Source organism: Dromaius novaehollandiae, chromosome 7 (genome assembly GCF_036370855.1).
Source record: "Dromaius novaehollandiae isolate bDroNov1 chromosome 7, bDroNov1.hap1, whole genome shotgun sequence".
In the NCBI taxonomy this organism is placed as follows: domain Eukaryota; kingdom Metazoa; phylum Chordata; class Aves; order Casuariiformes; family Dromaiidae; genus Dromaius; species Dromaius novaehollandiae.
Genome location: NC_088104.1, coordinates 13,970,224 through 13,992,410, shown reverse-complemented (window position 1 = coordinate 13,992,410; position 22,187 = coordinate 13,970,224). Strand labels below are relative to the sequence as shown.

At 39.6% G+C, this 22,187-nt stretch overlaps 1 protein-coding gene across 1 annotated transcript in view; it reads right to left on the bottom strand.

Annotated features, from left to right (window-relative positions):
• CLASP1 (cytoplasmic linker associated protein 1) overlaps positions 1-22,187 on the bottom strand; it is a 196,169-nt gene that overhangs the window by 63,552 nt on the left and 110,430 nt on the right. The window contains exons 20-23 of the mRNA XM_026118450.2: positions 13,741-13,848; positions 12,161-12,187; positions 10,240-10,407; positions 3,889-3,996 (exon numbers count right to left, since the gene is read on the bottom strand). Of these exons, the coding sequence (XP_025974235.1) occupies positions 3,889-3,996; positions 10,240-10,407; positions 12,161-12,187; positions 13,741-13,848 (411 nt within the window). The remainder of the gene's footprint in view (positions 1-3,888; positions 3,997-10,239; positions 10,408-12,160; positions 12,188-13,740; positions 13,849-22,187) is intronic.

Below are 22,187 nucleotides of genomic sequence, written 5' to 3'. Positions count from 1 at the left end.
CATGACCACTACCAGTATACGTGTTTTATAGTGACAGGGGAATGATGCTGTATATGAATGCATAACAGATACAGTGCAAGCCCCACAGTGACATCTCCATCCGTAGCTTCCCCGCTTCCCCCACGACCGTAAACACGATGCATGAGAAAACTCATTTGTAACTGTCCCGAACTCGGTGCAGTTCAGCACAAAAAGAAAAAGAAAAATCAGTGCGCGTCAGTCACGTTCCAGAACCACAGATCTGGAAGGCGGCCATCATGAGAACGTGGAGCACGTAACTACAGAGCAGGATTTAGATGTGTTCGATCTAAACCCCAAAGTGAAGCCAAGATGAATGCTTAGAAATTGTGCTTGCAGGTATTTTTCACAACACTCTAGCCTATGCACAAAAAACAATGTTAACAAAGAGAATGAGTTACCACAAATGTGGAAAGAGTGCAAGGAGTCATACAGGGACGTCAGCCAACCGCTGCATACAGGTGGCCTTTTGAATTTTTTCTTTTTAAACACACATAGACACTATTGTTTCTGTTGCTACCAAAGTCTCTTGCTTTAAGAAATATTACATACATGTTTCTGGGATCTAAATACATACATATGCACACAGATATTAATCTGAATATGCACATACATACATATATCTAGAATTACGCCATATGCTCATAAACACAAATTGTTAATAGCAACAGAGCATACACCGTAGCAGAAAAGCTGAAGCCAAATTTAGCTCCCACTTCAATTCCCAATTGTCAGCACTACCTAAATTGCAAAATGCCTTTGGAGAGGAGGTTTTTACGTCTTGGATCCAGCATAAAGGCGAGTTGTTTATGGAAGCAAATGGAAAGCTGGTCTGGTCATTTCAGAACTACAAAAAATCATTTTTTTTTCTAAAGAGGTCCTTCCTGTTTCTAGCAATAACATGCTCACCTAACTCTCAGTAACTGGCCCCAAAAGCTCTCATTGCTAACACGAGCAATTCATCATCATAGATTCACTGAACACCTTGTTGCTTTACCATCTTTACTAGTACTGACAGGAAAATGAAAAATAAACCCAAATCACCTTCTGATACAAGTAAACTTCATTAATTATGCATACATGTGTGCAATACAAAAATTTGAAGTCTTCTGTTTTACACAAAACATTCAGAAGCAGATACTAATATTACAAAATAGAAAACAGCAAAAACAGAAAAATGAAAACTGTATTTTCTCCCAATAGGGAGAGCTTGGCTATAAGCTATATAGAATATGTAATGTGGTCTTTCAGTACAGAAAACACATGCATTTAGTCAAGAGAAAAGTCCCACTGACACCATGAGTAGCTCATGAAAGATTTGCAGGATCAACAGAGGATTACTGACTGAGCCTCACAACTAAGACTCTGATCTTGTGATTGCTTTCTCCCAAGCTGGCCGCTGGGCCCCTGTGGATGTCACTGCAAGATCAGGGTCCAAGAAGAAACAGTAATTAAAAAATAAATAAATAAATAAATAATAAAAAAGCACATCTCTGCAAGGAGGCTGAGCATAGAGAGTGCCTCTTTACTGGCACTTCCTAACTTAGGAAGCAAGTTTTTTGGTGCACAGACATGCACACCATACAGTCTCACTGACAGGCTTGAAAGCAAGCAGAGCAGATTTGCAAGGTCAGGGTGTCAGTGGTGACACTGACTATAATGCTGTTAAGTGCAAGAATTGTCATTTACATAAAACTAGCTTAAATATAGTTCACTAATACATGAGTTAACCTTTATGAGCAAAAATAGACTATGTACAGTAAGATTATCTTGTATATACATCATATATTATCTTAGCATTAATATAATTAGTTTGATTCTAAAAATACTCTAATAGTCATACTGTTTTGGTTTGAATTGCTAAAGATACATTTCTTTCAGATGAACTACAGAATTATTTAGAAGCTCATGGACATGTTCCAGTTTACAGCATTCCAATGAAAATACAAAAAAACAGACAAAATGATCACAACTATACTGGGTTACTATTATGCTGATACTTCTTCCCCACCTTACACTCTCACTTCCCCTCAATGACTTTAATAAGAATATTTTCAGAGATGAAATAAGCTTCAGGTTATTAAATATCATCAGTTAAATTGCAATTCCCCTCCCTTCCAAAATGAAATTTTTAACGAGCACTGTAATAGATATTTGTAACTTAAGCTTTATACTCAACATACAAGGCAGATTCAATGGTGGTGCACCAAATTCACACTGACTATGAATCTGTTAGACTGTATTTATCATTCAGAACAGGGCTCAGGAAGGTGTTTCAATTAATGCATTTTCACTAAAGTAAAAGAAACAGCACAACAACACAGAACACTGAGCAGTTTCTCCTGAAACCCAGCATGCTTAAACACTTTGGTTAGAGAAAACAACCTTATCCTGTATTGAAGCTAGACAGGTAACTATAAAAAACAAACTATGGTTACATATTTACTATCATTTTCAGCCTCTGGTATCAAGTGAGCTCATTTAATAAACATGCTATCTTTCTTAAAGAGCTAGAAGCCAAGTTCTAAACACTAAGCTGATCTCCTCCTCCCATTTCTCACCAAAAACTGAGATTTTCTAGATAAAGCAAATAGGTTATTTTGTAGCTCTGTGCTACACTGATGAAGTTTAATCCTAAAGCCTTTCTAATATTAGCGTGAAGATTCCACTCGGCTCCACTGAAATCAATGGGGATTTTGCCAATGATTTCAAAATGGATACAAAGACAACAAGAGTCTCTCCACTGATAACACCTGAAGCTGAGATGAATAACCAAATCAGTAATGACATCAGCTGTATTAGTTTAAAAGGTTATTTAATGTACAATATATCAACTACAAAAATCAAATAGGAAAATTTAGCCTGTTTATATTTTTTCATAACTTTTTCTCTCTAGTCTATTAAAGTTACAAAATTAAACCCAAAATGCTATGTTCCACTTGCACACTTCTTGCTACAGCCGTATTTTGTCACTGCGTGACAAATAAGATCCTTCAATAACATTCTTCAGCCTTGATTAAATCTATAAGAGCTTCTTTCTCACTTTGAACCACATGCACAGCTATGAAATTATAATGTAAACAGAGAGGCCCTGGAGATCAGCTGTATTTCATTATGTCTGAGATGACAAACAAACCTTTCATACAACAAGTAATGTATTTGGTTGAAAATATATATATATATATATGATATGGTATTTGATCAGAAACATTAACTATCCTGTTTTCAGCCCTGTGCAGATAAAACTTCTGCATGTGGTAGCTGTAATGAGATTTTCTATTTGTACTGTACACTTAAGCTGCATGATGATGCTACTTTAAAACCCCAGCCTTTCTTGAAAAGACATTCCTACAAAATGGCACGTGCCGCTTGTTAATTGATGATTGACAGAACCTCTAAAGAAAAAGAGGTCTCTTTATTGGAGGATTTAGTATAGAAATGATTTACTTTCACTGCACCTAGCTCTAAGAAAATCGGATCGTGTGTAATTGGAGTCACTCAGCAATAGGCTACGATGCTGCTGACAACTCCTCTGCAACTTAGAAAATACAGGCTTGCTCTCCCATCAATCTCCATCATAGCTGCAAAGTGAAGCACAGCAGCCCCATACAAGCTGATTTAATGAAACTGAAAATTGTTGGAGTTCAGACTGAACTACTTTCCTAACAGTGAAATGCTGAGAACCAGAATTGAAGCATGCAGAAGAAAACAGAAGGGAAACAGGGTTGGAAAGGGGGAGTGTGTCAGGAATCCAACAGAGGACAGGAAACAAGCTCATCCCACCTGCCAGTGCCTTGAAAGGGCAATCAGAACAAGGAAAAAGGGAAAAAAAAAATGACCCTTAAAGCTCCAATGCCTACATGTACTCACCAAGTGGAGGAAAGCCCCGAGCAGGGCTTGTATCTCGACTGCTCTCACGGCTGGTATCGCGGCTGCACCCCTGACTCATGCTGGGTCGGGGGATGCGACTGCTCCGTGCTAGCATGCAGCATGGAGAGTTTCAGAGAAGGTGAACAAGTTTAATGAGGACAGAAAGCTCAAAGTCAAGTCACATTTCTGTTAGTTACGGTAATTATTACATTAGTAATTATCATTTGCAGCAGCCAGCTCAGGCTCTTACAAACCAACGATGCTACATGCTGGGCTGTGTTTGTGATGTGAAATTGCAGCAGTGTTAGAAGTCTGGCTGACAGTCTGCTTTTTTCTCAGGCAATCCAAATTGTTATTCAAGTAGAGCAGGAGATCTTCAATCATTTAGGGGATCTCTACTGTTACAGAACATGCAAATCAGATGAGGCTAAAAGAAACCTTTCTGGAAGATTTTGTCCTTATTTGCAAGATAAACACCCTTCTCAAAGGGAGAGGAAGCGCCCTTAATCAGATCAGAATTTTTAAAAGTAGCCATAAGACCAATATGCTATTTTTACATAGATATGGCTTTTATAATGATACTTTTATCATGAACAAGTATCTTAAGGAAAAAAAGGTGTACTGTACAGACTTGCAGAGAATTCTTTTCCCCCCAATGAAAGATACTGGGAAAAGCACTTAGCTCCTAACCACCTGAAAGACAGGTTACAGAGTGGTTTGCATTTTAAGGCAGCAAGAGCTTCAGTTTTTCAACAAAAGATATCTAACTTCTGTTCCTCTAACATTTCTAAAACCTTACATTTACGGTTTTATAGGCACATACATTGAGACACATGCGCACTTAAGGAGAGCCTTTAACTATGTTCTTTACTTTGACAAAAGCCCTACATCAGCAAGACTCTTATCTCAGGTCTGGCAGCTATCAAGTGTTCAATTTTCCGGAGCCCAACAGGCTCCTGCCTATCAGCTGCATCCCAGACACTCACCGTATGCACGCTCTGAGTTTGGCCAAATGCAGAGCACTAGGTAGGAGATTAAGCTGCTTTCATAGAAAAAAGCAATCCCACTGACTTTAGCTGAAATTTTGCCCAAGCACAAAAAACAGAGCTAGGCCTTAGAAGGTTATTTAACTTCCTACTTAAAATAAAGGATTTGAATATTAAGTAAGATTTTTAGAAAATGAGCAATTTAGGTATTTAAAGCAACTGGATTATTCCTCTGCAAATTGTGTCATTTTGATATCAAAGGCATTTACAGTAATTTATTTTAAAAGCTTTATGCACAGCAGAGAATAAAATAACATTTCCCTGTGTAACAGAGAATGGCAACTAACTGTTACAAGTTTATCTTTAAGAATTTAATGATTAAAGAGGTTTTTTTTTTTTTTTTTTTTTTTTGAAAAGGCAGTAGTGAATTTTAAGTAAGTGTTCAGGAACAGCCTTTTAGGATTTTTTTCCAGTGCACGGAGTAAAGTCTAGCCATCAGCTTTGATGACAAGAGAGCAGAGGCATGTACCCATAACATTAACCTGCTTCATCCTCAGATTTCAACAGTATCCTTATATTTATAAAATCAGTGCCATTTGCATGCTTCAGAATATATATATTCTCATAATGTTCTATATATGAGCCAAGAGAGATTTAATGCCTAGACTCAAGCTAAGAAAAACAGTTCCCTAGACTGCTAGTGTGGGCTCATTAAGAAATGGGATTATGAATACTTATGCAGCCTCTCTTTTCAAAGAGGAGAATTTTAGGCACTAGAAGAACCATGCCAGAACATAATGCTAGTTTTTAAATGGTCAGTTAAACACTGGGCTTACTGGTATCCTTTAAAGCCAAACAGTACAGAACAAAATAGAAATCTTCATGATTAGGCTTTAAAATTCAAATATAGACTACTGCTAGATTCTTAGTTTGTCAAATTGCTCCCAATTTTGCAAAACCCAACTCATAAATCTCTTAGATAAATTAATGGTTCTGATGGCTGAACTTTGATGCCAGACAACACAAGATGAGCCACTGACCAAGTTGATTAGATCACCACAATGTCCAAAACTTCTGAGTGAGTTGGAAAGATGGTCTTATAATAAATAAATAGGACAGACTAAATAATATGAAGTGGATGAAATTAGGGTCCACAAGTACAGTAATCCCAACTCAGACTGTACAAGAAAAAGCTCACAGGTGAACATAACACTCCTCAAGACTTCAACACAAGCATACTTACCTGGAATTGAGGGCTCTACAGAAGCAAACTTCTCATTCTTGGGTCTCATGCTTATATGTAAATAATGGTAGCCTTCACATCAAGTTTGCACAAGAAGTCATTTCTCTTAAGCATCTCATCCATCAATCGTTGCCCTCATACAACTATACTACAACTAGCAACAGCTCTTTAGGAAGGGAGAGACATGAACGGTTAAATTTTTTTTTCTTTTTTAATTGATGCATGCTGTACATTCTCCTTCCCTAACAGATTATAGTATGCTTTATGATAAAGAAAATGCATGAAGAACATGCATTTCTTCAACTGCATGAAAACAGACTAGCAGGACAATGTAGCAGATGAAGCACAATATTGACTTCACAAACAAAAACCCAAAAGCAAACATCGAGTAGTTCATAAACAACAATCAAACGGAATACGTGCACATTACTGGATACAGATATAAAAACAAGAAAAAAGAATGGATTGAAAAGAACAGAAGGACAAGTCTCTTGGTGTGTACTCCCAGCCACCTGCCCCGCAATTCTTCCACTGTGTTGTGTGTAGAAGATCAAATATCAGGGTATTACCACCCCTGTTCAGGGTATTATTCTTTGAGCACTGCCAGAAGCAAGGGCCAGGACTATTGTCATTTAGACAAGTCTTTCCTGTTTTTGCAGTGCAGGCAAAGGCAGACAAGACAGCCATTAAACTCAGTTTCTAAGTTACCAATCCCTAGAAGTTGGACAGAAATTAAGTAAATGAGTAGCAATTAATTAAAAGGAGTAGACAGAATGAAGTGGACAGCTTGGGAGCTCTAGTAATGGAGGGAAATTAGGATCTCAACACAAATGCCAACAGCCAGCTCAGGACTGAAAGCCATGGAGAGGAACAAGGGCGGGCTATTTACAACAACATCTCAACTTTCTAGATGTATCCTGTACAACTAAGTCTTACCAATCTCACATGGAAAGGTACAAGAGAGGCACATCATTCACAAAGTTATAAACACAGCAGTAGGCTGCCTTAATCAAATACACCTGTGTAAACCAATAAATGCAAATACCACCAGCAGGGCTCAATTCATTCCCCTGTTTACCACTCTACTATGTAGAAGAGACCTGCAGTTCATTAAAATCCCACCCTAAGAGGAGACTAAGAATCCAAGCTCAATTCAGCAGCTGCTTCCTTTACAGCAAGGCAAGCATTTTACATTCTGTAATTGCTACCAAAACAGTCAAATTGCAAAACTGCAGTAGGGTGCACCCAGTAGGCAAGTCAAAAATTTCCTTCGGCTTTCCAGTAAACACATATAGCATAATCCCAACCTAGAAGTGCTACATGGAACAGATAGCCAGCTGTGCCTGCTTCACATTTTGGAGGCTGACATTAGCTCTGAATCCCTCAACTTTTCAAATCCAACTGGCATCCAAGGATCTGGTTTCTTATCTCCCAAACTCAGCAGCAGGGGCTGTTACTGAAGCTAAATCCCCACACTAACAGCATGCTCCAGGAGAGGAGCAGGTGGCTGACCCTCAGCATATCCTTGCACTGCAATACCAGCCAGGACACAAACACCCTACTGACCCATGCAACAGAATTAAGTTCATCAGCTTGATGTTTTGATGCACTGGAAATGCAATTACCTTTTTAGGAAAAGTTGTCCTTCAAGGGTCCCAAAGAAATGAGATTAAGCGTATACACTCTTCCTACCCCAGCTGGGTAACACCACTAGTAATTTCCATTTACCAGACAGCAAAGGCAAGCTTAAAATTAAAAAGCACCACAACCCAGGGCCATATAGGGGGCCAGGCAGAAACTTATTCCAAAAGTGCCATAGTTGTGCTGCCTCTTGGAAAACAACATACTGCTTCGAGGTTTTCAACAAGCAGAAAAAAGCTTACTCCATGGAGCACCCATGTCCAGCACAGCAATCTGAGCTAGCAGCGAGCTAGTGATGCTTATGGGCATCTACATGCACAGGCTCCGTTAGCTTGTCATTGCCCTCGTCCTCAGAGGAGCTTAAGTGGATGGTTCTTGCACAAAGCCCAGGTGCACACAGGGACTTGTGCTCTCTTTGAGCTTATTCTTGCACGCTTAACACTGGTCCTGCTGCAGCTCAGTCACCTCTGCAAAAACTACACAACAAATAAATGGATGAGTCATGAACAGGACCCAAAAGTCACCCATTTCTAACAGCCTGATATTAAAGGTTGTTCAACACCTGCTGCACTGCAACATGACCCACAGACTTGAGACATTTCAGCCCAAGGGTTAAACACAAGCATATTATCAAATACATAAATAATCCCACAAACCCTAAAGGACTGCATACGCTCAAGCAATTTTTGGTCAGAGCCTGAAAGTCTACCCACAATCTTAGGACAAAGGTGAATGGGAGACTATTTAATGAAATGGATGACTAAAAACGAGAAAAAAAAGAAAAAGGAAAAATAGAAATTGAAGCAACACAATGAAAACAAAATACTGTAAATACTAAAGTAATCAATACAATGGAATAATGTTACAAAGGTGACAGCTCAAAAACTGATCTCAATCCAAATCAATATTACCATTTTTAAAATCCAATAAGGACACAGAATTTCTGCAACTGAGCGTTAAAGCCACCACACAGAGACTCTCCTGTTCCGATGAGAGCCCAGAAGATGAGGCTTTGGTCATCCACTCAGGCAGAAAAAAATTTAACAGATCTGTTTAGGCTTCTCTCCCACTCCCAAAGAACAAGCACTGACTGCATTCACAGGGAGCACATCAGAGCAATGAGATATAAATTACACCTTCAAAGGAATTCTTCAAGGCTCCCATAATCTACCTGAAAGCTTGCAACCCAAGAGTGAGCGTTTTACAAAAAGCAAATTCCCTTCCAATACTAAAGACTGTTTCAAAACAAAGCACATAATGTGATGTTCAGTTTGAACATATGTGACAGTACTATCCATCACACTGTTTCCTTTTGAAAACAACATGATTTTGCAGAGTGATAGCAGAATAATTATTCCTAAAACTTGGGAGGCACTTTACATTGTAAAAGCAATGAACAGAAAAGCACAGTGTATTCACACAAAGGTAATAGATTAAACATGAGAAGAACTTTGCATTTGGAAAAATAATCACAAACAACATGGAATCTTTTATGGATCACAACACAGCATATGCACTCTGGTGCTTTAAATTCATTTCAGTATATTTGAACAATGAATAAGAGATACCTCTCCACTAACAACTAACATGCTCTAAATAGAAAGGCAGCTTAAATTTAAAATACAACATCTAAATAGTTAAAATTTTAATTGACATTAAGGCTAAGATTTCAATCAATTTCAATCTCCTAGTAAATTCTTCAGTGGTACAAAATAATTCAGTAATATTATTTAAAATCATCTTCCTGTATATAAAATTCAGTCAAACTTCTGAAAACACTTCTATTTTTATTTCAAAACTAAAAACAATATTTACAGAACACACTGAGTACCTTCACACCACAATTCAGATAAACAACTATTTCTATATAATGATGCTTATTCACCTAATTAAAAAGGCCTGCTGATAAATATGTAAATAAAAACTATTATGAATATTTACATAACAGTCACTGAGACAAGAGTATCAGAAACAGAATAATTAGAGCATAAGTCTAAAATGTCATCTAGAGAAATGGCTCCAAGATATTTGGGATCAGAGAAGGAAATCATTTAAGCTACAAAATTTCTGAAATAATTCAAGACGGTGCTCTTGGCCCTTGATCCCAACTGACTTTACAAAAATTACTCAACTCCCTTTAGGACTAAGCCACTGATACCAAATGAGGTATTTTTGCTATGATGGGTTATTCATGTCACTTAATTCTTTTTGCTGCCTGATCCAACATAGCTCATGTCAGATTTCAAACAGAAGACTTCCCGTGATGTTCTCAAGCCTACTTTGAAACTACAACTCAACCTGGAAAATTAGAACTACTTTCCTACAAACTGCAATCAAAAATAGAACATTTCTTGAGATAAAACATTAACTTGCTAGCTGAAGAACTCAGAAACGTGACAGTAACACTTAATTTCCTAGTAAACAGAAAAGACCTTCCTTTGGGTAAGCTGATCAACGTGTCGCTGCACTGGCTGCTCTTACCTAGTCCTATCCTGCTGGGACTCGTCTCTCGACTGCATCCCTGGCTCCGAGGGATCTTGCTGCGTTTTTCTGACGATGATGGCACTGGCTGGACTCTGGACGCTCCACCGCTCAGGCCACCGTAGGCGCTTCCTAACAGTTTACCCGGAGAACTAGACCGGCTGCCAGCTAGGAAAATAAAAAAAAAAGATATAGAAAAATTTGAGGGGAGGGGGAAATCAAGGTTTCAAATACTCTGAAAGCAGATTTGGAATACAATAAGCTACATTTCAGAGTCTGATCCAAAGCTCACAGAAGACCAACTGGAGCATTTCCCACGGGCTTTAGAAGATGATGGGAAAGCCTGGTGACAATAAATGCATCAACAATTCTACTTACACTAATCTTGTTGCTCAGTCAGGGTAAAGACAATGCAGACAGTGCAGTCTGGAAATGCCCAAGCTAGCGTTGTGCGAGTTTGCCGCAGTACCAAGAGCTGACTTGCTGCAGCAGCTGGGACTTCACTGGCTACTTCAACATCGTCAAGCAGCAAGATGCATTGGCCCTCATGGAGCTCTGTGCTGTAGCAAGCCAGCTTCCAGCACAGCCAGGCTGCTGCAAGGTAGCTCAGGCATCTCCACACTACACTGCAGTGGGGACACTACTTTCCTACAAAAATTTTGTGAAGGAAAATTAGTATCTCAACAGCAGCAGGGCACCGTGTTAAAGGGTAAACGAAGAGACCCTGTCACATTTGTAGAGATGCTGGTTTACTTGGTTCTGACCAGTTAAACCTAAAGTATTTAGTTATTTTTCATCTGGAGAAGCAGTTTTTAGCATGTTGAGTAGTAGTCCTGCTTTATTTTTTCTTGTCTCTTTGAATAGCCCATGGCAAGTTTACATTTCGTCTAAGCCATGCTATCTGTAAAACAGTCTACTGACAAAGATTTACTTACATATTTACATTCCAGTTGCAATAGATATTTTTATCTGGAATACTCCTGCTGCTTAACTCCATATGAGTAGAACACTACCGCCTTTTTTTTTTTTTTTTTTTTGCTATGATTCTTCATTTGATAACTTGCTTCCACTGAAAATTAAGTAATGCTAGTTTACAGGTAATCACAAAGGACCAAAAGTAATGGAGTTAAGGCCTTCCCCCACCCCCCCTAGGTATATAGAAGTCACAGTGAAAATCTGCTGATGTTACCATTCCTGACACTCAATTATTTGCTAAAACAGTCAGGAAAAGCATACTTTGAAAAGGCCACAAAAACATATTCGGGTAAGCTCACATTCTGAACTAATATTCATGCTGTTCTCTTTCTAAAAAGTACCCACAAATCTCAAAAAAAATTCAGTTCCAGAATACTGTTACAACCAGTGAGAGTCAAAGACTTTTCTTCTGTCTTAAATTAAGACTATAGGCAATTTTATTAATTTGATGGGCAACAGCATAACTGGTATTAGTTCAAATTACTTGCCCCTTCCAGTTTCTTGCACAAAGCAATCTGAAGCAATTAAATCATGTACTCCCAACACTGTATGTGGCGCTGGGTGAGAATGCTTGTGACAGATGCCAGCAGTACGCACAACATTCACACCCCAAAAGCCAAATACTCCTCTCAGTTACACTGCTGCAATCTCACGGATGTTAACACTGCACTGAAATAACTGGAAGAAGAATTTAGCACCTGGGGTTTAAGCTGCAGGAACGTCACTGCAATGCTTACAGTAATAAGCCTGCTTCTATAGACAATGTATGTTTACCAGGAATTATTATTATTAAATCATTTGCCATATACATTTAGATTTCTAACTTTAAGAAAATGCTTTTTAAGCCTCTGATAGCATGTCAAGAGAGAAGGAACCTACAAATTTAGCAGTTAAAAAAAATGTGAAGGAAAACGTGAGAAAGCAAGAAAGGGAAAATGTTTCTTACCACCAGCAGGATTAGCTGATCTGGATCCTTGATTATGAGGGCAGACCAAAGGACAGGCAAAAAGTGGATTAAAAGACAGCAAGACAATACAGCGTTCAGCATGCAGTTTATGTTATACACAGTGCAGACAGATTTCTTCACAAACATGTCACTCCAAAAGCCTCTGCAGAATGCAGTGGGTTAATGCACAGATGCAACCGACAGTTTTTAGGCTGATCAGCTTCTTAGGGAAACATCAACCAAGTATGTAGACCCAAATTCTGCTGTAAATTATACCCCAGCCCAGTCTGCAAAATTGAAACAGGGTTACCCACTGTGTGGGCAGAGAATCTGGTCCTGTGACTATATTATATTTGATTCATAGCTTATTTCATACAATGTTTGGTCTAGGAGGTAAAGACCACATCTGATGGGCTAGGCTGGATTCGGGATTCAAACCAGACCAAGGCATCAGCCTCAGATGTGACCAGCTAACATGTCATAAGAAATTCTATAAAAAAATTAAGCTCTAAATAGCGTTCGTAACTTTTGGATATTCAACTGTTCTTTAGCTACATTGAGAGTTCTCTCATCTGATCTAACCATTCTTCACTAAACTGAAATCAGGAAAAAAAGGCCATTTCTCATTTCGGACCAGTTTTACAGTCTAAACTGTATGAATGAATGTAGATCAGGGTACCAAAGTCCAAATTCCTTCATGACCTCCATATAAAGATTTTCATTTGGTCCCATTTTGAATATAACAACTTTTCTCTTCAACTGCCCCAGCCTAATGTAATGCTATAAACTGGATTCCCATCCCTCCAGCATGACAGCGCAAAGCAATGACAGCATGAGCAGATGAGGGCTTTTAAACAACGGTGCGAAGCAAGACAAGTCCTCAGAACAAAAAGGTCTCTCCACAAGCCCCATCTCTTCTCATCCATAAGCTTAGGTGTCCTCAGAAATGAGCGGTTTCTCCCTGCCCCTGATTCCTTTTAAAGTCTGAGTGACAAAATTCCTAGATACACATGACAAATATGTGGCACTATACGTATGGCTCCTAGGGGTAAACGATGCCGTGCAAGGAAGCCAGAGAGCACAGATGTGCCATGTGAATGAGACAGCAGTTATCTCCCCCATATCTACACAAAAGGGGTAATGTCCTATTTTAAATTGATGCTAAGTCACGCAATAACTTACACAGCTCACGCTTTACACATACAGAAATACAATAATATAGGCAAGAGAAGTTTGGCAGGGCAAGAACCCAAGAGACAACAGTCAGCTACAGACACAGAGGACATCTCGGGGGACCCAGCAGAAGTTATTTAGTCCTATACTTCACAGCAATCTGCAATTCTGCTGTGCAACAGGTGAAAAAGCAGTAACTCTGTGACAACTAAGCACTCAAATTTGGGGCCTCATTTGTCAGCAAAAGCATACGCTGATAGCTTGCTGAGTAGGGATTCCTTTTAATACACGTCCCAGTAGTAGTCTACTTAGAGGTGAGCTCAATTCTCAGCCAAATGCTCCCACAACACAAGAGAAACATATTAATAACAATCCCCCCACACACACAAAAATAAAACACTTCTTACGCTGGGACTGTGAAACTACTTTGGCCCGGCTGCGGCCTCGGGTGTCAGCAGGCGTTGAGGTGACACTTGTGGCACTGCCGGAGCTCTGTCTCCTTGTACGGATCCGACCTGGAGGAAGGCAAAGAAAACCAGACGTGTTAACAGGTTTCTTCCAAAGGCAACGGTCTCAAGCACTGTCTGTTCTTACTAGCAGCGCTGCTATACTCAACTAAGATACAAAAGAAAAGTTTTATGGGGAGAAGCAACATCTTTCAGTAGACTGGTTGAGATGGAGAGGCAGTGAGTGGAAACACAGTGAAGGACCATTAATCCAAAAAACCCCTTTGCTTTCTGCGATGCTATCAGCTAGTAGGATAAAAAAATATCACCTCTCACTACAGCCTTTGCTTCTGCTCTACAGTAATTTCTTTAATTTCTTTTCTCTAGAAAGAAAAAAGTTTCAGTCTCCTAAACGCCACGTCCTATATCAAGTTATTACTGTGTGACAAGGCGATCCCCCTTTCGGCGACAGGCATGACAGATGCCCCCCCCAACTCCATCGCTGGGATTTCCAAGTGGCAGCCCGGTGCTTTATATCCCGATGGATGTGCGCACAGTGGCACGCACCACAGAGTCTGTCCATGCAGTCTGACTACACAGTTATTTCAGTTCCCTCTCGCTCTCATCCAATTTTCCTTGCTGTTTACAGATCTGACATCTTTATCCCTACATCAGTGTAACTTTACTTGTAATGGAGAGTCCCATTTAACACAATCAACACTGTGGAAAAAAGATTCCATGTGTATGCCCTTTATTTAAGTGGAGAATAAATATAAAGTCTCAAAGTGCTCTTGCTCCTTTTTCTGTTCTTTCCTCATGAAAAAGCCACAGAAACTTGAGCTAGAAAACCTCTACAAGGTCATCAGTTCATCCCCTTCCTGGGGCTGGGCTGTTTCCTACAGAATGTTCTTTCCAGCGCTAAGGTTCAATTATCTGTCTCTAGTTAATGGGAAAGAAATGATAATTAAGAGGAGCACAAAGAAAATCTCCCTCAGCACTTTTCGACAACTCAGTTCTCGGCCAAATCTGAAGTTGTTTCTCAGGACTGATGCCAGTGCTACCCTGCACTCAGAGGATGATTCCAAGCTGCGGGCACAATAGTAAAAGGAAAAAAGGAAACAGGTAGGAGAATACAGGCAGCTGTATCTATTACAGAAATTTATCTCCCATCCTACGTCTCCACCATAAACATACAGATGGCAATATAAACAGAGACACATACATTTCTCACCCCCCCCAAAAAATATCACTTCACATAAGGTATACATGCAGGACAAGACAACAGCAAGCAGCCCAGGCTGATGGATCGAGAGCTCTAGTCTTCTACCTCAGCTCTCAAGATACTCATAACATGGCTTGTTTATTTTTGATAGACACAAAGTGACAAAGAAATGCTTAACTTTGAGGAGAAAACCTAGACTTGCTGGCAGGAGAAGGAAAAGACAACTTTTTCAGACCTTCTCAAACAGCATCAAGCTTTAAAATAAGCTCAGTCAGCTTTGAAAGGTAGCATACCTACATCCAAACAATTATCTGTAGATATGACATAGAAGCAAGCATTGGCACAACACTGAAAGAACATGTAACAAACTGCATTTTAACTGTTAGCTCAACTAAACTAGCTCTGAGCGTGTCCATGTGGATCACAGCAAGGCTGCCCACCAACACTAAGGCATTCAGCCAGGCTGCAGATGTCCTCTGCCTTGGACATCATCTGCCCTGCTGAAAGTGGCAACCTGATGCACAACCCAGACCAGCCCTCGAGCTCTTGGCTGGCCCATTCCACTCCTCACAGGTTCAGCATACACGTGGATAGCCACAGATGAGGGGCTTGCATCCCAAGCCCCACCACAGGATGGGGCAGGCACATGTGGGGAAGGAGGCAGAAGGATCTCACACTCTTGGAAGGAAGCCAGCATTGCTACCACCTAACATTTCTCACATCAGTAAGGCATCACTGGTGGCAGCTGGACTACCAAATATAGCAAGAAAACATGTTAGATCTGAGTAGTTTTAAGAAATGGCAAGGGAAATAACTACCTCTCCTTCCAAAATATAAAAAAACCTCAGCACTGTAGAAAATACCAGGTGGTAACTCAGCTGAAATCCAAGGCACAATAACAGACAGTATTAGAAAACATACTTAGTAATGTGTCTGTGCCAGGGGTTGACTCACCTGACAAAATGGGTGGGAATGGGCTGATGTTTTCTTTTATGTATGGGCCTCTCAAGGTCCTTAAAATTTTATGTTTTTCCTGCATCTACAAAATCAGTTTTTCCACTTTGTCATCAGATGACTAAGAACACAGAGGAAATTGGGACAATATGTAATAATGACTGCCCTGTGTTTATGAAACAAAGCTAAAAACCAGTATATAAAGAGAAACCAAGTTTGGTTTTTGACCCCCATGTTTTCTGAACTTGAAGAAAGAAAACTAAACCAAAGGCCCAAATTAAATCAATGTGTGATTATCAGCAGAATTAGAAACAAAGACCTCAAGGCTATTGTGAGGCCCCTCAGAGTCAATGGAGAGGTTCCTACCAGCTTCAACACATTCAACAGGCTCAGGAACAAAAGTTCTGCTTCCTTTTTTGACTGGTAGGTTTTACCACTGATTTTTGGCCTAAGAGGTGTCAAAGCAACATGGAACAAGGGCTCCTCTCTCACAGGAGGAACAAATATGCCAAAGCAGATATCAGCTTTCTCATCCTTCTGAAGAGACTGATGAGTGTTTGAACTAATACTCTAATGTGTAGAGTAGCATTGCGCAAATGACAACAGGAATGGGCAGAAATCAGAAATTCATGACATTCCCAACTTCTATTCATGAGTCTGCCATCAAGCATGTTTAACAGCTTGACCTAAATTCACTCCAAATTTACTGCAATACAAAGGACACCATCGTGACTTCATACGCAAAAGGGATGTAAAGGTACAAATACTGTGATAACACAGTAAGAGCTTACATTAGGAGCACTTCATTTTTTAAAGTCCATAGGATAAAGTAAAACAAGAGTAAAAATGGCCTCAAATTCTGGGCAAAATTCTTCTCACAGCTACAAGGAAAGAACGCCTTCTGATACTGCTCATACGTATTCCTCGAAACACAAACTGTCAATATGCTTTCCAAAATGCTATCTTCTTACTGTTAAAAATGTGTATTTATTTTTAATACAGATAGTCTTTTTTACAGCATACTAATGATTCAAAATAAATGATTCAAAGTTACTGTTCAAGGAAAAAAAAGATTCTTAATTTTCCCTATCCAAATACAGGTTTTAGCTGCAAAAAACCAATGACCAAACAGAACTCAAAAACGCTTTAGACAAATCTGTATGAGATATAAAAAACCTAGAGGGGCATCCGAGATGTTTCATACATTAACAACTTACCTCTACAACACTATCATTTTATAGCTTCATGATCAGCTCTCTCTCTGCCTTCTTTCACACACACAGGCACAATTTTTAAATTAGTCTTATGATGTCCAAGAACTATTCACTTTACAATAACGTAAGATGAATCTGTATCTATCTGGCTTGGAAATCTCAAAGATTTTAACATATATCCACCATAGCACATACATAAATTTTCATCTATAAAACAGAAATGTCTATTATATACTCTTAATGGTGTCATCTAACCCACAAATAAGTCTGCATTCACACCCAAAGGTTATTTGCACATAAAATTGTCTGTGTGGCGCTATCTTTATCATTTTACCCCAGACAGAATAATTAATTTCAAGCAAGACTAACCAGAAAAACATAACAGGCAAGTTATTCAGACTTTTTTCTTTTTTCTCTCTAAACTCAAGCAAACTCTCCCCCTCACAAAACTTCTTTGCTTTCAGTGGCTTTGTTTCCATATCTAGTTCAAACCACAGATGCAGCAATCTGTATTTTCTAACCACCATTTTTCTGCTCCTCTTAAAAGAATTACCGTATCCTGGCAGTAGCAGTATAGCAAAGGGATAGAGTGCCCCAACTAGTTTCCAAAAAACCGCAGAAGCACTTCCATGAAAAACCTCTTGATCTAAACTTGACATATGACACTGCTGCTGGTAAAGAAAGTATTTTGAAAGACTCCATATGAGTGCTTTGTGTTTAGAAATCTTTTTTTTTTTTTTTAAAAAAAACCTTTAAAAGTCAGTCATTTTTATAGCAGTCGGTGGATCAGAGCCAAGTTTCAGATGCCCACATTGCATAAAAAAAAATCATCATCTTACTAGATTTAAAGGAACAAGCAAAGAAAGATTCTGTGATGTATTTTTACATTACAAGAAGCATTTTAGCTCTTCTGCATCAATACGAAAGCACCTCCACCTCCCAATACTCAGGCTTTGTGAGAGCCAGCCTGCACATTGCACCATGAAGAAAATGGCTTTCAAATAGTCTAGAAAGGCTATGTAACAGCTCCACCACTGTTATCAGTGCCATGCTGTGAGTAATGATACCTGCAACTGCACAGAATTTATGCAGAAGCACTGGGATGGCAATGGTGTCTCCATGGACCAGGTTAGTGCATTTAGGTTCCTCAGCACTAGGTTTTCCCCCCCAATTTGGAGAAAAACAAAACAAAACAAAACAAATCCACTCCTGCAGGAGCCTCTAGGATCCCCTCAGCTGTGTCACCACTAAATTGCACCGGGGCACATAAGCTCTCAGCACACCTCTGGGTTTTGCAAGAGAGCCCTCTCCAAAGCAAACGAACACCGTCGCCACCCCATTGCCCTGCACAAACAAGCACACACCGCACGCTGGCTTCGCCACCAGGTAAAGTCAAAAGTCAGCACCCGCAAAGAGACCAACCAAGAGAGCAGAGAAACCTGAGTCTTTCAGTTTAAGCTGCCATGCTCATTCAAACTCCTGGGTCAAGCCTTGAAGTTTTTACTTAAGCTTAGTCCTGTTAAGCTCAGTGAGAACAAGAGCAAGATTTGAGGCAGAGAAGAAAACAGGAGCTCTGCTTTCTTAAAACTTTATTTCTGAAGCCTTTGATATTTGACTGAACAGACCTCTCTTTTTGAGCCTAAGATAGCTGAAAACCATAATAAGTCAAAGATTTTCTGTTCTAATGAATAATAAAAAAATCTATTAAAAATTATGCCTCTGACTGCAGGAAAGATCTGCCAATCTTGTTTGTTTTTAAACTTGCTAGTTTCAGGACAGCCTGGTGTTTATGCTTCCCCCTCTTGGAATAGGCTTGTCTTTATGCTCACTTTGAGAAGAAAAAAAGGCAAATAACAGAAATTGCAATCCTTACAAATCCTTTTTCCCCCCTCAACTGATCCTTTGCTTCAAAGATAGACTCTACTAAGGCTTCAAGATATTACAGTGGGGAAAATGATGAACCAAATTCCCAAATGCAAAAAAAGGGAGCATAATAATCTACTAATTGTTCTCTGAAGCACATGCTTGCTTATTGAAATAAATCCACATTCTTTTAATCCTACTATCTGTTTGCAAAATACAAGAGATCTTCTATGTCTGAACACGCTACGCTGAAGCATTGTCAAAAACCATATCTAACCTATAGTGGAAATCAGACTCCTTAGTAAATGAGGCACCAAGTATGAACATAAGGGATGACATGGGCATTTGCTATGGAGGCACTATCCTGCAAATCACGTACTGGCAAACATCAGTGAGGTCCAATATGTGAAAAACACAGTGAAATCAGAAGAAAGGTGATTGTGTGAGATGGGAAGCGAAAGATTTGGAAATGAACTGTTTCTCATGATCAACAGTAAAACAAGGAAATATCTTCCACCAAACCAAAAATACATATATACGCAAGATGGTCAGTATCCTAAAAATTACAGTATTTAGAATCGAACTTCAAATTCTGAAAATAGAACCTATCTCGACAGACCAAGCACTGTTCTTTCAAAACACACACAGACAACTCAGCTTCCAATTTCCTGACTTTGGAACTGAAGGTGAGGCAGAATTTGCCTATGCGGGAAGGTTAAACTTCACTGTTTTGAAACCAAGAGAAACAAGTTATTTGTGTGCTCCCCAGATTCAGTATTTCCATAAGGCATTTGAGGCTGTTTTGAGATGAATTTTGTAATTCTGATAAACATCAGAGAAATTTTCACACCGTATTAATAGGTATTTTCTTCAGGGGAAGAAAACTGTTTGCATTAGTATAGCTGAGTGCTGCAAAGGGAAGACAGTAAGATGCAACTAACTATAAGCTAGAAGCTTCTGTAAAGAGGACAAGACAACTCCAACTGGGTAGTAACACACCTGACAACTGCTCCTGCAATTGAGATCCATTAGCAGCCCTTCCTGCAACACAAGCTCTGAATCATTCCGTTCTAAGGGTCAACATAATGCACGTTTTTTAAATATTCCTTGAAAAATTGGTTCCTGATAAAATAAGCAGAAGCTTTGTCCAAGGTTTCCTTTTAATCAGGTATAGCTTAAAGATTACTTAGGACACAATTGCTACTTGCATGGCACTAGCTGTAAGTATTGATCAAGACTGTAAATGCTTAAACCTCACAAGCTTTCTGCCTACAGAGCTCTTAATGAAGTTCAAGAGATCCATATGAGGGGCCTGCAGGATGAAGACATAACTGTGCACTGCCCGAAGGCACAGCCTTGGCAGCACAGCCAGGCCCACAGGGATTTAAGCTGTCTGTAGATTTATGCCACCTTTCTATAAAGGACTGCATTTCTGCAGTGTTTTCCAACTAAGATGACAATACCTAAAACCAAAGGCCTGATACTCTGCTGTTAGCTTATATTCTTGTTACCGGCATAACCCGCTTTCATCCTGCTCCTGTTTTGAGATGCCTGGCTTGAAAACAAAAGAGAGGAAAGACTGACGGCAAAGCAGATGGGAACTGCCAACTTAGCACAATGCTGGCTGCCGTCGGAGGGAAAGGTGCCGAACTTTTACACTGCAGCTACAGAAAGCCATGATGGGAACCAGACTGCAAATTTAATAAACTGAACTACACAAAGCTACAGGGATTTCCTCTTAAATTACTTACAGGTGACCTTCAAAAAAAAAAGGAGGATGGGGGAAGATGGAATTTCTGCCTTTTATGCTTGAAGAGCATCTCTTGTGTACACATGGGATTTTTTCAGAGAAAGAGTCTTTTTTTCCTATTTTCTTCCTATACTTAATTTTTACATTTATGTCAAGAGTATAAAGTTTTGCCTTCCTTGTAGCTACTGACCAGTTCTTAAAGATTAGAGAATTGGCAGAAGACCTCGGCCCACCCCTGAAGGACATGCTGAACCCTGAACAAAGGCTGTTTTTCCCTCAACTGTCTCAAAGGAAACCAGAGACGACGAAGAGTTTCAAACATACTAATTAAACTCATCCTTCAAGCACTCAGGTTCCAAGTGTGCCCCGTTGTTATAATCCTCCCTGATCCCCATCCTCACCTCAGAGAATCCCCCAGCAAAGAGGAGATGAGATGCAGTTTTCTAAAACGAAGGGAATGGCAAACCCCATTTCTGAAAGTTCATCTCAAAGTTCCCACCTGAAGTGACTTTGCTGGGTTTTATTACGATTTTTTTTTTTAAATCAAGTCTGATCTGCTTCCAAAGTAGCTGAATTGAAACAAACCAACCAAAAAGCTTTTGCACACAACAACAAAGCATTTAATAAACTAAAAATAAAGATATTTCAGAGGATGGCTGTTGGAACAGCCCTCCACAAATGTTACTTACAGCCTAGGAGAGCATTTTAAAGAGCTGCATAGGGTACTTCCCACATTAACATTAACACTCAGCTTTCCAAAGTTAGGCTGAAACTAGAAAGGTTTGAGAACTGAGGAGAAGGGAAGAAGAGAAAAAAGGGTCAGCAATGAGTAAGAAAGCTCAGGTCTGTATCAGTTTGGAATTTTCATCCAATTTGCCTTTGATTTAGAAATGTAAGTCTTTACGCTGACTTCATATTCCTTATCACCGACAGAACAAAGCATAAACACTTGCCCACGATTAAGAGAGCCTGTTTATCAGCACTAAGATTAAATGCCAGTTCAGGAGATGGTAGAAACCTTTCCCTCTAAATAATAAATCAGCGCATCAGTAATAGGAGGGAAGAAACCACACACCCCACGACACGGTGGCACTTCTCAGAACACCACATTCTACTACAAGCGAGGAGATGAACACGGTCCCACAAGACAGAAACAGATCCCTTGAGAAGAGACTTGCAACAGGAAAAAATGGGCTTGTAGGAGGGCTGCTTCTTCATTATGCATAAGGAGGCCTTCTTGTTTTCAGTCCCTTTCTACCTCAAAAGTGATTTCCCAGTGATCTTTTTCGCTTGAGAAGTGAGAAATAAAGAACAAGCTTTGACAAAGAGCCAGAGAACCAGACTGGGAGCCCTCCCAACTACTAGGCTCAGCGTGCCTTCTCTTGAAAAAAAGCTTTTCCTTCAA